The 18,540-nt window shown below is 35.3% G+C and overlaps 1 protein-coding gene across 1 annotated transcript in view; it reads left to right on the forward strand.

Annotated features, from left to right (window-relative positions):
* Positions 1-9,767, forward strand: part of LOC107044249 — a 19,789-nt gene extending 10,022 nt beyond the window's left edge. Inside the window, exons 4-5 of the mRNA XM_015266053.1 lie at positions 8,157-8,313; positions 9,744-9,767. Of these exons, the coding sequence (XP_015121539.1) occupies positions 8,157-8,313; positions 9,744-9,767 (181 nt within the window). The remainder of the gene's footprint in view (positions 1-8,156; positions 8,314-9,743) is intronic.
* Positions 9,768-18,540: the final 8,773 nt, after the last annotated feature.

Here is an 18,540-nt window from a genome sequence, read left to right on the forward strand (position 1 = left end):
TTATGTTTATTAATTCTTCATACTAATAAAAAAATAATGAAAAATCAACAAACTTTCCTCATATTTTCTTCAGGGTGGGGGGGTGAAGAAAAATCGCGCAAAAAAAATTATTCTCTAATATTTAGAAAAAATACTCATTTTCTTTTTTCTTTCACAGTTGGCTCTTTTCTTCAGTGGGGAGCCCCCCCCCACCGGGGGGCTCCGCCCCCTGGACCCCCTCCCCCGCCCGTACCCACTCGCCACCCCCACAGACGCACTGATGACATAAAATGCATTACACAACTCGTGAGGTAAGTCGGTTTTACACAAGAAAAGAAAGAAAGAAACAAGTTTTACACAAGAAAGAAAAAATAAAATGAGTATTTTTTCTAAATATTAGAGAATAATTTTTTTTGCGCGATTTTTCTTCACCCCCCCACCCTGAAGAAAATATGAGGAAAGATTGTTGATTTTTCATTATTTTTTTATTAGTATGAAGAATTAATAAACATAATCTCAACAATATAAAAAATCAAAAAGTATCTCATCACCACCGACTTAAAGTCCGACTTACCTCACTTGTTGTGTAAAATACCATTATCGGAACTCGTAATCAAAAATCACAAATTAAAAATTCTCAGTGTAATAAAATCTCTCTCGAAGAAATTTTATACATCACATATATTTAGTCATTTTCAAGTAATTCGATTACAAGTGTAATTCGAGGTTCCCATCCATGGATAGACCTCGGAGGAAAAGAAATACGTCATATTAATACAAGAAAGCTCAGGTATGAGAGTTACAAAGGGGGTGAATGTAGAGATGAAATAATAAAGGAGAAAGCATAAAAATCAATTTTTTTTTCATTCATTCGATGAATTGTCTATTTATTCAATAAAATAGAGAACAATGTACATTTCATACATTTAACTAAACGAAATGAACTCTCCACTCTGATCAGTAATGAACAGACTTTGGAATTAGAAATATTTAATAACTTCTTTACATATCTTTTCAACTATTTACAAACTTTTCTTGGTAACCACAGGGGGAAAAACTGTTTGCTGATATTTACTACTGTCTACATAACCATAAGTAGTCATTAGTTGAAGTTCGAGAATTTTTAAATAAAACTAATACATTTAAATGGGCATACATGGAAGAATACATCACAAATAAATCGAAAGTTTCTTTCTCTTTTATGTGTTCCAACGGGTCTTATGAGTTGCTGATTTCATGATTTCAGGAAATTTCACCGATTGCAAGTGATTTCAATTGAAATCCCCTGAAATCGATGAAATTCTAGGGTTTCACTGATCTGAATTGATTTCAACTGATTTTATACGATTTCAGTTCTGAGTGATATACTGATTTTACAAATGAATGGCCCCTCGTTTATACCCAAAAAAATGTCTTGATTCAAGTAGGAAGATACTTGAATCATGTTTCTTTCCTTCTTAAATCAAGTATACGTGAGTTAACCCTAGTCTGGTCACCAAACGCAACCCTGCGACATAACGACAAAATTCCCATCAGTTCTTAGCTATTTGCTGATGGTAATGTCAATCAACACCTTGTGGTCAATAGACCCTGGTCAATAAGACAATTATATTAACTTCTTTGTGAATTCTGGGGTCATCTTCGAGCGGTTGTGAGCTAATGTCCAGTGAAAAATTAAATTGCAAATGATAATAGGAGTGGAACATGAGTATAGCAGAAAATTATATTACATTGGGAAAGAGCGGGGTAAACTCGTCAATGAATAACTGTGTACATAACTTATGAACGTTGTTGTTGCGTTGTGTGCGTGGTGCTGCATAACAAAAATTTGTATAACAATGAATTGAGAAAATTTTCAAAAATTCAACAATTAACTTCCGACATTGGTCATGCAAAATCATTAATCTTAACTGACTTCTGTAGAAAATAGATCCATTTTATTTTTTTAAATATTAGAATGAGTGACGTTCATGGAATTCAAAGTCAGCCACGTTTACTTTTGAGTAACTGTTTATAATTCTCAATGCCAAATAATGGCACTGAAATGTTTGAATGATGGAAAAAAAGAGTAATGAGTCAAGTAGTTCACGGCTTCTTATTTTCAGTAGATTTTTTTTCCTATTTCAAGTAGTGTAATCGTGATTCCCTCTATCCGGATTCCGGGGTTGCTGCAGGTAGAAAAAAGAATTGTTATCTTATTAAGGAGAAATATCTCAAGTCGAACCAATCAAATAAGTAACGCCGAAGAATATACCGGTTTCAAATAATAGATAACCACTTGATTCAAGTCGAATCGAATTCAACCGCAGAATCGGCTTGAATTGACTAGGACTGTATGTGAATCAAGTCGCGAAATGTACTTGAATCAAGTCGATTTCAATCTGAATCATGTCGTAGAATCGACTTGAATTATGTAGAACTTGGCCTGATGTAAATGGCAAAATCTACTTCAATCAAGTCAAGCTCGACCGGAATCAAGTTGCAGAATCTACTTGATTTAGGTTAAATTGATACTTGATGCAAGCCGAATCAATGCTTAATCCAAGCCAAACTTAATCAAATCGCAGAATCCACTTGAATTGAATATGAATATACGTGAATCAAGTCGCAAAACCTACTTCAATCAAGTCAAACTCTACCTGAATCAAGCTGCAGAATATACTTGATTTTATTCAAATTGATACTTGATTCAAGCCAAATCGATTTGATTCAATTGAATCGAATCGCAGAGTCGACCTGATTTGATTAGAACTCTACATGAATTAAGTCGCGAAACCTACTGTAATGAAGTCAGCTTCGACCTAAATCAAGCCGCCGAATCAATTTGAATCATCTAGGACTTGGCCTGATTTAAATAGCAAAATCTACTTCAATTAAATAAGCCACGATCTGAATCAAGTCGCCTACTCTACTTGAATCAAGCTGGATCCAATCTCAGTCAAGTCACATTATCTACCTGAATCAAGTCGAATCCAACCTAATTGAAATCGTTGTGCACACTTCTTACTAAGACTTCATTTAGGCCATCGATCACGACTCACGATCTGAATCAGTTTTACTCACATCAAGATGGATTTCTGGACTCGATTGAGGAAGTTTTTGTTCGGGTAGTTATAGCCAGTTAGTCGGTTAGAAGGTTTAATTTAAGTGTGATTTATTCCAGGTAATAGATACGAGCGCTACGGAATGAAAAATGAAGGTTAAAAATTTTGGGCGGTAACATTTTGAAGCGTTATAGTCTTGAAATAGCTGTTATTTTAGCATCCATATTTCGCACCATTAAGAATGAAAAGCGCAAGTATTGGACAGAATACAATACAAGAGGATATGTCGAGTTGATGTACTTTACACTAAAACAATTACCCGAAATCACAGGCATCTAAAATGCCCCTTTTCCTCTCCAATAAAAAATGGCAAATTATAAATTGTTTCAGTACGAAAGTATCATAGTTTCACAAAACTTCACCACTCTGGCTATCCGCGATGAGCGAGCAAGTTTCTATCGTAAACTTTGGGTCTTAAGGGGTAGGAATTATTTTCAAAGAAGTGAAAGAGAAGTGAGAGAAGAGGTAGCTTCTCGCACCGGGCAAAAGCGCTTAAAAAGTTTTCTACAAGCAAAGTCTACTGATACAGGAGGGGTAGGAATATGGTAGAAGTGGGGTGGGGGTGGAATGGATAGTAATAAGGTCGTGTGGGAGTTCTGCGGGGGTGGGGGGAGACGACGAAGCGCGCGGTTAAGTTTAAGAAGTAAGGAGGGAAGGGGGATGTAGTGAAGAGAGGGGGTGAAGGAGAGGTGGAAACTTTGGGGTAAAACTGAAAAGTTAATTTCGTCCTGTTAAATTACTCGAGCGGCCCGGGCATTAAACTTGCAAAAGTTTCGCCCTGGGATGACTGAAATATATGTTGTAGTCTTCGGAAATTGAGAAGAGGGAGAGGAGGTTATGGGCATCGAAAAAGTTGAATTCAAAAAGATATTTCGACGAATTATAAATTCAGAAAAACTTTTCCCATTGTCTGCGTGGATTCAATTTTCGAATGAAGATGATTTTTTTTTCGGTCAGAAAGGGGGGGGGGCGAATCTCTGAACAGATGAAAAGAATATCAATATATAGTCAATGGCTAATAATGTAGAAAATTTTTTAGGTAACAAAAATTTGCATTTTAAAAATTTTTTTCTCTCCTTCAATTTGAAAGTCTTCGTCAAATTGAAATTAGCGTGAGTTTTTAAATGAGTCACAACAATGACTTATCGATCTTTTATCAATTACCTGCTTCTTATCTCCGAGAATATTCCGATAGAGGCCGTCTGGCGAAAAAAAGATGTGATTCGGTACGGTGGGGATAACTCGACTGATATAGTATATTTCAGGGCGAGTGGCATGGGGTTTTTCACTCGCGTGGAGTTGGCGTCCAAACCGAAGGCGAGAACTGGCCAACCATGCGGCTAAAAAAAACCCATGGCACTAGTCGTGAACCATATTTTTCCGTAGTGATTTTCACTTTTACGAGTTTGGGGAAGGGCCAATACCAATCCCCGGACGAGGAAAAGTGAAGATCAGTACGGAAAAATGTTTTGGCTTTCGAGCGCTGGCGACTCGAGTCGTACATTTACGGCAGTGACGATGCTTAGAAATCGGCAAACATTGTGGCATTACATTCTCAACAAAGATTCTTCAACTTTTTGTTCCATGAACCACAAAATAAAAATTGCCCGAATTTTCATAAGACCTTCTAACGAGGGGCTAATAACTCTAAGATCGAGTGACATCATGACTGCATTGAATTCACGATTTCATTGATTTCAAGCATGATTTCCAGTGATTTCATGACTCATCATGATTTTATTGACTCTATTCGACTGAAATCAATGATTCCTACGTAATTGAAATCACTGAAAACTCAATAACCCGAAATTGAAAGAATAATCGAGATCAAATAATTATTTATCAAAACGATTGATTTTATTATCATCAAACATTTAACGAACGCTTACAAATTATTATTATTTCTAATAAACGAATGAACAATACTAGAAGTACTTTTTACTTCTCTAAAAATTTTTTGATCAACTTTCAAGTGCCCTTCATCATCAAACGTTGAAGGTGAAATTGTTTTACGATATTGTTTAATATCAACATAGCCCTGAGACGTCATTGGCTGCTACAGTAACGTATCTCAATTTGTCTTTAAAATGTACCAATAACACAAAACACCTATATCTCTTTTGTTACTATCAATACGCGCGTATGAACCAGAAAATTCTTGAACCAAAAATATTAGAACGAGTGTAGAGCGTAGTGTATTTTCGGTCCAGGGATTCCCTCGTGATTTCATGGATTTCATTGAGTGCAAATGATTTCATTGTGACTTCAAGAAATGACTCCATGAATGGGAATCACGAGATTTCTATGATTTCACTGATGTCAGCGATTTCAGTGATTTCATGGGTGACTCCAAATTGATTTCACCAGCAAGTGACACCATGATTTCAGGAGTTACTAGCCCCTCGCATTCTAATCTCAATCACTATTTTCCAATTATTAAATATTTCTATTTTGTCAATGATAAGAATAGCTTGTGTTTTGTTACTCCTGTACAAATGAGAAAAATCAGAGAAATTAATAAAGGATGTAAATCCATTGGAATTCGTCGCACTTCTGACTAGAAACCTGGAAGCAGTTGACTAGGTTACGGGGAGTAAAACTTCTATAACGAGTCACATGAATCTGCTACATCTTTTCATGATCAATTTTTTTCAATGTATCTCTGAAATGATATCGATAGAGGCTTTTTGACGAAAGAATAATTAGGGATTCTGTGCAGTAGAGGTCATTCGATTCGTAAATCTCTCGGATTCGAACGCCACTTGCAGCCTGAGATGAAGTGGCGCTCGAGGTCCGAGCGCTACCGGCGCGAGCTGAGTTTCACGAAAGTAAACGAGAGTAAGGATGCTTGAAAGAAGACAAACATTGATATCACCAGTTGAACAAAATTTCTTCAATAACTTTTCTTTTTTTTTTTTTCATTCACCTCAAAAAAAAAATTACCCAAATTTCCAAGAGACAGTCCAACCTCGATAACTTTTTTTGTAATTAACAAATATTTTTATTTTGCCAATGATACAAATAACTTGAGTTATTAGTTCTTCCGCGGAGATGAGAAAAATCGAAGATAATTTAATAATTGATGTAGATCCATTGCAACTCGTAATACTCCGAACTAAAAAAGTGGGAGCAGTTGGGTAGAGTGGGGGCGTTGGGAGCGCGCGTCTCGAATTTTCTCTGTCTCCCTTGCACTCGGCTTCTCCCCTCCTTGTCTAGGAAAACTTTCCAGTGATGAGCTTTGTTGGTCGTTTCCGAGCGCAGGACGGAAAAGTTAAATGCGAAAGTTTTAGCCGATATCCTCCCTTGAGTATGTGTGTATATGTGTGTCTAAAGCTTTACTCCAACTCTACCATTCCTTCCTCCCAGTACCCTCACAACTTTTTTCCTGTACTCTTGTTACAGGATAAAAAATAGTCACACTTGTTTATCTGTTTTTATCAACTGCATAAAATGATTTATTCCATCGCATGAATTTTTATATCTATTTTATGAAGTCGAGGGGTGGTTCCTGAAATGAAATGAAGAGCTCGAAAATAAGCACGTTTGAGGGTTTTTTTGCGAACATTTGTTGTACTTACGGAAAATTATTTGTTAGAATTTATTCAAGAAAAAATTATTTTCTATTAAAGTTTGTTTATTCAATTGTGAATATCTTCTTGAATGTCATAGATAGAGCAAAATATTGCTCATGACAAATTTTCGAATTTTTAAGATCTTCATTTTTTCGGGATAATATTGATTTGTATTTCTTATATTTACTGAGGTTTTTCGATTGTAACGAATAGGGATATTTTATAAATTTTGCTTCCGAATGGAAGCTTTGTAATCGTTGATGTTGACGATCTTCTAAATTTGCCTAGAAATGACGTAGAATGTCATGAAACGTGCAGATATGATGTTTTTAGAAAATGTGTGGATGTATGTCCGGTTGTGTATGCGGATTTTTCTGAGCATTTTTATAAATCTTCACAGAAAAAGGACTAAAGTTGAAGCTAAAAATCTGAAATTTCATCACATAGTTGGTATTATTGTGGAGCACTTCTGAGCGCTATTTCAGCTCACTCGGTCAAGTAGTTTCCGAGATACAGCAATTTCTCAAAAATCTTCTTTCCTCAATATCTCAAAAACTAATTGACTGAATTGAATTTTTTGACGTAAAAATATTCCCTGTGATAATTTAGAAGATATTCAACTTTTTATGAAAAACTGGTTTGTTCAATCTTCCAAACTGCTGATTGGATTAATTTTTTTTTTCAAAATACTCATCTTGCCGCCCCCTATCAAGATCAATAAAAATATGAATACTCGTTCATACAAAGTTTTCGAGATATTCATGTTTTTCTATTTTTTTCAAGTGAGAGCTAATGTAGCGTTCCATAATATGCGTAAAAGTTGGAATAAACATCTGAAATTTTGGCTACTAACTAGTATTATTAAGTCATACTTGCATATAAAATTTTGTGTCGATCGATTCAGTACATTCTGGTATAGAGCAATTCATCCAAACATTTTTTTTTTCTAAAAAGTCACACATCGTCATTTTATCGACTATTTTCGCCACTGAGGGCTTATTCTCGACTTGTTTTCTTAAATAAGAAACTTATTACACAAGAAAATTCCGTCGTTTCGTTCATATGATAAAAGTTATCATGGAATTCCGCAAGCACGGAATTTTATGACGTCAGAACTGTCTAAACTTCGTAGTTGACTCACTATGAGGCGCTGCTTCCGCTCTAGCATCGACAATAGAGTGAGGTTACTCATCGGTTGATATTCTTAAAAAAAATATTCTGATTGTGACGTAATTTAACGTCATCTGCGAGTTTTGAAATTATAATATTTTTTATTATCACAAAAAAATGAAAAAATGTAATTTCCATTGCCGACGTGATTGTACATAAATTATCGAATAATAAAAATTGAAAAATTGACCAAATGCTTATTGGAAAAACGGAATTCAAAATTTTCTTTCAATTCGCTAAAAAATGTTATTAAAGAACATGAAAATTATGACGAGCTGATGACAAGAATAGATGTTACCTCCAATTAAAAATTATAATATTTTTATGCCAGAATGGCGTCGAAGAAAACGAAGCAGAATCACTCGATACAGCATCTACTGGATCTGCCGTCGAGGGAGGAGGAGAGAAGGATCATAGACCAGCATCAACAGACACGATCTACCCCACGTCAAGTTCCAGTGACTGTTCTCCATCCGACACCGAAAAAGGTAAGTGAAAAATTCATCAGATTCCTAAATTTATTTCTCTGCAACGAACAAACTCGACTGAAATGAGAAGAATATGACAATAAAGGGTGAACAAGGAACAGCATCTCCACTTAATCAATTTCAAATGACTCTTCAATCAACGAAAAGTGAAAGAAATCGCTATTCAATTCTCATAAACATTCTCCACTTTTATTTCTGTCCTTAATCTCAAGTGAGTCATAAAACTTGTTATAAAAATATCTGAAGAGAAAAAAGTCTGGAAAAAAAAAAGTTTTGATCGCCTTCACAGGTTTGAGGAGAGGTTGGTTAGAGCATAAAAAATGAAAATGGCTGTAACCCTCCCACAACGTAAACCGCTGACGATCCACTTTGTCGCATAGCACGTGAAATGTTAGATTTTGTCGTATTTTTTCAGGCTTTTTTATCGATCCTATGGGAATACCAACTACATAGTTATTGGTCATAAGAAGCGCATTGGTATGTGCTGCTGAGAAAAATCGTTTCGATGGTTTGATTTTTCTATTCTGATATTTTATTCCGTGTCTTCAAATTTCGTCATAAATTCAAAATACAAAATTAAAGACCTGTTTTTGCATTATTATTCTTTGCTTTGTAATGCGGCGAGATTGAAGATTGTCATCGAAAACTTGTGAAAAAAGTATTTTAAGAAACGATCCGTTTTGCCCCAGATTGTTTCAAAATACTTGTATTTCACTCTAAATACTTCTGATTTCGTGAAGTTGATTTTCAGAATTTCTCGCCTTTTTTCTGAAAACGAAGAAAAGTATTTTTTAATTCAGATAATTCAATCAATTTCTCCTCGATAAATTTACCCATCCCGTCACAAATCTCACCTGCAATACGTAAAAATTGAAGAATTGATTGAAATTTGCATAATCACTTTCCAATGATTTTTCAATCTCCATGGGTTGTATTCAATAGATAATCTTTTTTTTTATCTCAAGAAAGTTGAGTATTTTCCGGTGAGTCAATGGGGGCTTGGTGTGACTAGTGGCTCGAGCGCCCCCGAATGAGTAACGATTTTTAAAGTTTTCTCAACAAGTTTCGACTATAACCGTTGAGAAAGAGTGAGACGGTGAGCGATCGGCGGGGAAGTTGGGTAAAGTTTGCGAATGCGCGTGTTTCAATGTTCTATAGCATTCGGCTGGGGGAGGGGGAGTGAGTTTTATAAGCATTACTACCCCTGATAACCCTTCACAAGCTTCAAACTATTTCCATCAGATTGCCTGGTATTTTAGCATTTACCATCCGTCGGTAATTCGGAGAATTCATTTACTACTCACAGGTAATTCATCTGGTTGGTGACAACGATGTCTACTTTACCTACAATAGGTAATTTTATATCCGATTGCGGTAAGTAGGACTTACCATCTGATTAAAAACTTGAATTTTCGAATTATCCTTTGAAGGTAATTGTTGATGACATTGGATAATTTAGGGTAAGTTTCAGTAGTAAACTCGCTAGATAATCAGATGATGTTCTACGTTTTCTAACTCTCCATGGGTACACTGGGGTGATGTACTCATCACTTGTCATTATCGTGATTTTGAAAGAGGTTGAAGTGGGTAAAATACTATTTGAAATAAGGTTTGAAATATTCATGACTAGTTAATATTTCGAATGGAAGAAAATACTATTTGCACACGGAAAAAAAATACTTGAATTAAGTAAACAATATACTTAATCAAGAGTAATATATTTGATTCGAGTATAAAATATACTTGATTTAAGTATATTATTCTTGATTCGAGTATAAAATATTTCCTTATCTCCTGTAGTTTCGGAAATATTTTTGAAAAACTCACCGACTCAATTTTTTTGGTTGTCAATTTTCATCTCACAACCTTTCCCCTCCCTCTCTTTGCAAAATCCCTCCTCAAAAATTGCTCGATCGATGGCGCAAGATTATCGAAAACGATGGGCGATATTTCGAGGATTGATCTAGTATTTATATTTTTTATAATGTTACATATTTTTGGATAAAAAAACGGAAAGATTAAGTTATACAGCTAATAATTCACCTTTTCTCTCTGTGTCTGACCCTCATATTCTGACTCTCATTTTTTAAACTCCACTTTTTGTCCCTTATTCTCTGACACTTAGTGCTTAACTCTTATATTACACTTAGGCTTGCTATAACCCGGCCTGATGCCGAACAATCATCTCCGAATTGAAATACCCATCCATTAATTGAATATAAAATATACTGGAATCAAGAATAATATACTTGAATCAAGTATATAATATACTTGTATCCTTGTGTATATAATATACTTGATTCAAATATAGAATATACTTGATTCAAGTATGTTATACTCAATTCAAGTATTTTTTTTGTGTATAGTTTGAAATGAAATGAAGAACTCAATCAGAGGGATATTGCAACAATTTTTTACCCCATCATTAGCTAACGAGGACTTTCAAATCTGTAGTTCATTGCCGAACTAGATAACTGCATTTCTTTCGAAAACTAGGCGGGACGCGCGATTCGCGCGCGCTAGCCAGGTTGCATGAGATCCATATATATTGTCATTTGGTAAATTTTAATTCTGTTGCTTTTTACGTTCTATAATGACACATATCTTTTGAAATGGTATATGAATAGTTTCATTCAGTTGGCCAATGATATTATAGAAAAATTCCAATCAATTTGCAAAAAACATCATGAAATTCAATTGTTGGATAAAAACTCGCGTATGCTGGTGAAAATTAGCCTTAATCAAATAATTCGGGGGTCAATTTCAAGGTAATTTGGTATATTTTCACCTGAGCACAAGATATATCCACAGATTTAAACAGAAAGCGAGCAAATCTCCTCATTATGAGGAAAAATATGGGAATTTTCAAAACGTGACATGCTAAGATCACTACATTATCGCTTAGGACAATTGATCTACTAGGCGGAATAGATGATGTAAGGTATCAATTTGATGATCTCACTGAGACCTTCAAATTGACATATGATATATGTCTGGGATATATCCCTGCTGGTCAAATCTAAAGGCTCAATAAATGGGAAAAATTGCCATTTCTGAGGTCACGAAACAATGTACAATAACTGGATAAAAATTGAATTAAATCGGATAAATCAGATATCATACACTATTTTGAAGAATGGCCAATACTCTTCAAAGCGATATATAAATATCCCTGCTTGGATCCAACCAAAGTCAATTTTTCCAGTGAAACATGGAAATTAAATTTTCACCTAAAACTCTCGTAAGTCAATGAAAATCGGTCAGAAGTGGATAAATCAGGTGTCATTTTGAAGCATATTTAATAAGCTTTTGAATGAGTATATTAAGTGTATGATTTATGGAAAAAAAGGAAGACTTGAGCATAGAAGCGAGAGGAAAAACGTTGATTACGGGCACTAATTTTTCTATATGGGATGCGCCTTTTTTAATACATCGCTCCCTAACAATTTGGAGAAGCAATTTGGAAAAAAAAATAGTCTTCGAAAAAAAGGCACTTATCCTCGTTTACGAATTCACAACAAAAATTTGCTGCCTCTTCTTAAAATCGCTGTAAATCAAAAAATGGCTTGAAGGAGTGGGAGGCATTCTGAAAAAAAATAAAGTTGTTCATCACAAAAATTGGGTACACTCGACCGTTTCGATTATAACATTTCAGTTTTTTACATGGCTAACGGATAATAAACGATGGTTTTTTTCGCACTGATGACTAATTTTTGGATACATACAGAGAAAAATTCAAGAAAAATTACCAAAAAACAAACTAAAAATTATGTTTCGAAACGTAATCCGCGAGGGAAGTAAAATTCAGTAAAAAGTGTGAGTCGGAACTGAAATTGTACGAATCGCCACGTAAATTGTACGATTTGTTCCGTAAAAATTAACCACCCGTCTGATGACTCACCGTTGTGAGGACAGCAAGCCGTCCCGTAATTTTTCCCCAACGACTGAGAAATTTTACGGAACGGAACGTACAAATAATTCACCAGTTTCATAAAAATTGTTGAATGTTCAAGAATTTTTAATTTTGGAGGCTTCATAAGTTAGGAAGTTTCTGTAAGATTTTACTTCTTCGGGAAAAAATTACGTGACAATTTCGTACTTTGTTCGGTGATGAACCTGAAAAGTCACTGAACCTTTCAGATTTCTTTGGTTCCATTCCTATAAAAATTGCCAGAAAACGAGTTCCCATTGCGGATTACGTGAATTGTTTCGTAATTCTTACTGCATATTTCTCTCCGCGTATATGGCATATAGGGGAAACATGGAAATCATTATTTCAATAACCCGGGATGTTCTAAACTCGCCGGAGTCTCTCTTTAATGAACAAATGGATCGGATTTTCAAAAAGTTAATTTGAAACTCATTTGATAAGAAGATGCATCAAATGGTCTAATGGAAGTGGAGTGTAGTGAAAGTGTATTCTGTGTCTCGTCCTTCTTTTCACCAAATGGGAGAAATGGTGGTGACACAGACATTCTGGTCGGAGGCCAGACGACCGTAAGTATTAAATAAATCTCCTTAAGCGGATTTAGGGTCTGGCTTTCCGGTATTTTAACGCCGCATTTTCCACTACCTAACGCCCAGGATTACCCCTAGGTCAAAACAGATTTTTTTCACCCCTGTACTAAACCGAAATTCTCACAGTTTATTAAAAAATTCACCAAGTGACGGAAAATTCCGATTTTCAATTTTCATCTGAATTTTCAGATGAAAGGAAAAGAAAACTCTAAAAGATATTGCGACACATATACAACCTTAGAAATGTCGCATTTGAAACAGATAACACACTTTATTTCAAGTTCTTCTATTCCTTTCAATGATATTTCTGTGGACAATCAATAAACTCACAGAATTATTTCCATGAAAATTTTTCAATTATATGAAATAAATAGCTCGTTAATTCCAAACAAATCCTCTATTAGAATCAAATAAATGATCACTTCATATAGATAATATGATATTTATACATCGTCATGACAAATAGGGTTCACCACTCGTGGGAAAAGTGTGTGTGTGGTAAAGTTTTTCATCAATTGTTTGATATTGAATGGATGGAATTGAATTTTTTAAAATGTGGGCATTGTTGAGCCCTATCGATCGCTATGAATTAACATTGAATTCATTGATTAGTTTTTTAAATTTTTGAATTTTTTCGCTTTTAATCGACGGTGTAACGTGTTATTTTATTTCGACCGTTCAACTGTGAAATTTACCATCCAGACGAGAAGTCACCACTGCGAAGTGAGAGTCAAAAGGGTTTATTTGGGGTTCTGACTAATGCTTTGGTTTTTTATTTTTTTTGTTATTGTATCGAGCCACATATAGGGACTTGGGCAGCCTCGGACGTCAGGTCTCCAGGGAGCTGGGAAGGGGGAAACTCCAGAAAGTCTTTATGTGGTAAAAGAGCTGCTTTTGTATTTGGATCGAGTTCCCGCGTTGGAGGGATAGCTCGAGTACAGTTCACCGGCGGCGCCACTTGTCGGCGGTGACGGGACGAAGGCGGTTATCGGCCGAGATTTGCGACGCCATTTTTGGATCTCCTCGCCTAACCGGAAGTAATGGGTTAGGCAGTGCGAGAGAAATTATCGGACTGACGTTAGACGTCCGGTAATGATACGAAATAAAGGGAAAAGGAATTGGATATTTATTCCCTATTTTGGTGACGTTATCACACAGCTGAGTGTTTATTGGAGAATAAGTCTGGTTTGGTTGGGTTACAACCAATCAGAGCGGCTCATGGAACGGCCCTGGCCAATGGGGTTCGATTGGCGGGAAGTGTCCCGAACGCATGGGAGAAGCGTGGGTTTTAGCCTCACTTCTCGTTTGGGTGGCGAACGAGCTGTTGTTCTGTGGAGAACCTCTTGCTGGTGGAGCAATTCGTCTTGTTGTGGACACCAGTGTTTACGGGATTTGAAGTCTTTGGAGAATCTTTCGCCCTGGCTCCTGGACTAGACTCGTTGGAGATTGTAGTGAGCGGAAGAAGTGTTCCAGAAATGTTATTTTGTATCTGTGTTAAATCGGCAACGATTAGAATTCGCTCGTTCGCTTTTTGACGACGCTTATCGTCGGGCGAAGTTACGCCATTAGAGTCTTTTGATTTTCGGGGCGAGTTCTGATCGTCTGTTCGGCAGAGGTTAGCTCTTTTGTATAATTTAATTTGGACGTATGATTTTGATATTATATTGTGATTTGAGATGTTCGATTTTCTCGGGAATTCAGTGGTTTCTCTGAACGGATTTTGACTCTCGTTTCAACGGTTTGGTTGCCGATCGGATGAGGAATCGGTAGAACAAATCCTTTCAAATAATGTATTTAGTTTTGAACTAATTTTGAGAACTACATTGATATTCGAAATTTTCGGTAATTACTTTTGTTTTCGATATTTGAAGTTGTCGTATCATTTCGTCATCGCATCGGCAGTTGAAATTGTAGCGTCTTGTCAACGCTCGAGTGATTCGTATCTGACCTTGATTGCGGTCACCTTTTGTATTGTCTGTTCCGAGGCAATTTCAGTTGCCGCGGTCGATGTCAGTCACCTCTTCGATTTGGGATATTTTGACATTTTATTCTATCGGAAAATTAACCTCCCATTCAGTGATATTATTTGACTTTATTTTCGCTAGTCATTTCTACAGTTTGACTTTATCCATGATTTCGTAATTTTGACTGAACGTCTTCTTTTGACTGACTAGTATTTTATTATTTTGACCAATCATTGGTTAGGGATTTTCTAGTGTATCGAGTCTTTAGCTTTTGTTGAATATTTGTGTTATTAATTTTCTGAGGGGTGATTTGAATTGAAATGAACAAGGGGGTTTATTAAATAAATTATTTATTCCCCGGATTATTGCATTTTTTAGATAATTTGTTAGATAAGAAAACCAAGTCATTTCGGAAACTTCAGAACAACCATTTGTATCGAGAACCCAGCCGCCACCGCGGTTGTCTGAGCTGTCGGAGGTTGTTCTTTCGTCTCGAGTAATTGTCGATTTGATTTGTCGTTTGAATTGCACGGTTCACTCGTGCTGGCGCCCAACTTTCTTTTCGTTGTTTGGTCGCTGAGGGCTGCGTATTTTTCACCGTCCGCAGAGGTAAGAAAATACGTCACAACGGAAACTAACGAACATTACAAGAAAAAAGTTCAAATCGCATGAAAATTGTGGTGCAAAGAACATTTCAAAGGTACAAGAAAAAATCTCCGTTTTATCTAGACGTAAGAGGTAAGATGGGTTGAGCCACGATTTATTTTACTTTCTTAGGTACTTCATGATATACCAACGGCGATTCTCATCAATCGAAGACTTCAAAATTGCACCTTGTGCTCCCTTAAGAACCTAAAACTTCCGGATTGCAGAAATAAGATTTCCCTGCGTATAATTAAATTACATTTGAGTACCAATGAATGGAAATTGGAACATTTTTCTCTACTTTCCAGGAAAAAAATTTTTTTTTATAGTTAAAAATTTCTTCATTTTGAGGACTAGACTGGACGTGAGTATTAGTCTATCACCCCATTTACTTGTGAAAAATATTCTTTTCTTCTTTCAAATTTTCAATGTAGTAAATTTCATACAATCAGAAGTGCATTATAAAAATGAATGATACATAGAAAATAATTCAAGCAATGATAAAGATGAATGATAAGGGAAAAATTGATAAATAATTTTGCATTTTTGATCGATTTCCTTTTACTTTTCAAAGTGACCCGAATAATATCCGTAATTGTTGAAGAATCAGCGAAGTGCTATGGATCGATTTTCTAGAAAAGTGAACACTTTATTGAATTATTCAGAAAAACGGAGACTTCGCTAGAAAGCGGAATATTTTTCTAAATTTTTCACAAATGAAACACATCCCTTGTAGGAATCGCGCCGCTTGAGCTCTGGTAGCCGTATCGCAGCTAGAAATACGCCGCTTCACCCCGGCTCGGGCAAGCTGCTACACGCCTACCCGAGTTTGAGCCGCGTCACGCGCTCTCAGTCGCCGTTACACTAGCGCTCGGGATGCTTCCCTGGGCCTTAGTTGAATGACCACCGCTCAACCTCCGGGTTATCCTCAGTTACTCGATCCCGGCACACCTAACCTCAATAATAATTTGACAGGTCCCATAGCATTGCAATTTGATCAAAAAATTAAAGGAATAATTGTGAAGATGACATAGATTTGCAATTAAACGTAATCACAAGCGCAGTAAAAGCTGAAGTGGTATAAACCAGTCTAGTGGTATTAATTTGAAATACGATGTAAAATAACTCACAAAAACGTAATAAAGAATTTCTTCTTTTTTTTCAACACAACTCGCAACATCTAGAGAAATAGTCACTGGAAAAATGAAAACAAACCTTCTTTGTTATAAAGTTATATTTTCATGTTTGAATCGTCAGACACACGTTCACTGTTTGAAAAAAAAACTAAGAATTCATGGAGAGTAAATCAATAATTACAAGAGGGTAACATTAAATACAATTTAAAGGTGAAAAATCATAAACTTTCATATATCACTAAAAATCCAATGATATTCCAATTTTTTTAGCAGCATTAAGACGAGTATTCCTTAATATGTTTGAATGTTCCATAAAAACATGAATATTGAGTGACAAATTACGTTGATTTTTCCATGAATTGAATATTAAAAAATATGTTTACTGGATTTTTCCCAATTTTTCAATACACGGTCTTTGTCATTTTATAGATCAAAAGAAACCATAGAAAGTAATAATAATTCAAAATTACTCTTTGCCAACTAAAATATGTAACGAAAACTAAAAAATTCACCTCAATTTCCCTTTCCTGTATTTTTTACACTTTGACAAAGAAGTTGAAATACCATGGGTAGCTTAGTTGTAATTTCTGTGAGAGAGCAATATGGAATTCGATGTACAGGGAAAACATCATGAAATTAAAAATTGAATTAAAAATTGTTAGAATTCCAAATTTTTAAGCACTAGGCAGATGAAAATTCTCCAATTTTTTCCAATTTTTAATGAAAACTATACTAACCTATAAAAAATTTGAGAATGAATTAACCTGAATTTTCCTCGTTTTTTAAATTCATTTTCATGGAAGACACGCACGAAAAAATTTAATAGAAAATCCTAGCGAATTCGCTAGAAAATTCTATAGGATTTCTATTGAATTTTCTATAAGTTTTTTGCCGTAAAATTTTCTCGGCTCTAATTTTCTAAATTTTTTTCATTCAATTTTTATTTTCTTCCCTCCAAGAAAATCAAACAAAAAACTTGGAAAATTTGAGCCGAAGAAATTCTATAGGAAATAGATTTCTATTGACTTTTTCTATAGAATATTTCCTATCGAACATGTCAATAGAAACGGCAAAAAACTTACAGAAAATTCAATAGAAATCCAATAGAATTTTCTAGCGAATTCGCTAGGGTTTTCTATTAAATTTTTTCATACGTGAAGTTAAACTGAAATTTGATTCATCTCATATTTTCATTGAACAAAATATTTTTAATGAAAAGATTTTTGTGTTATTAATGAGACGTTAAAAATCAACTGAATCAGTTGTATCAAGACGATTCAAAAATTATATTCTTGAGTGATTCACAAAAGTTATTTCTGTTTTTTTTTTTTCATTGAAGAATGAAGACACGTGAAATGGACTGGTTTCGATTTTTTTTCGGTTAAGCAGTTTCGACATATTTCATTTTTTTTTCTGCTTTTTTGACTTGATATTTCGTTTTTTTAATTTAATATGTGCTCAATATGGCATTGTGTCTTTGTTATTTCAACTTTGAGGGTCCAGCTGGCATAGAAGTTATGGTCATTTAATAATATTCATTTTTGACACAATAAAAACAAACGTCGATATAAAACGACTTGACAACACATTCAGCTTTTATAGATGGAATTTATGCTCGCTAATTTTCACTATGACAGAGTTGTAAAATTCAGATATTCTTGCTGGAAACTATAAACTTTTCTTCTCTGTGTGAACACACGCCTTCCGCATTGCTCATTTTCGTTAACCTCACCCAATTACTAAAAATTTTCTATTTCACTCGAACTCATCTCACCTCCACACTTCTCCATTCATCCAGAAAATTTGGCACGGAGAGGTGTGAGTTGGCGTCTGTAGTGTAGGAGGGCAAAAGGACTTTATCTTATTCACAGCGTCTTCTCTCACACCGTAGCCATAGATGCCTTGCCGCACTCGCCCTCGGCTAAATAGCTAACTTCGTGCAACTATCCCAATAGATTATGATT

The sequence above is a fragment of the Diachasma alloeum genome, unplaced genomic scaffold, assembly GCF_001412515.2.
Source record: "Diachasma alloeum isolate Michigan unplaced genomic scaffold, Dall2.0 Dall_scaffold_00698, whole genome shotgun sequence".
In the NCBI taxonomy this organism is placed as follows: domain Eukaryota; kingdom Metazoa; phylum Arthropoda; class Insecta; order Hymenoptera; family Braconidae; genus Diachasma; species Diachasma alloeum.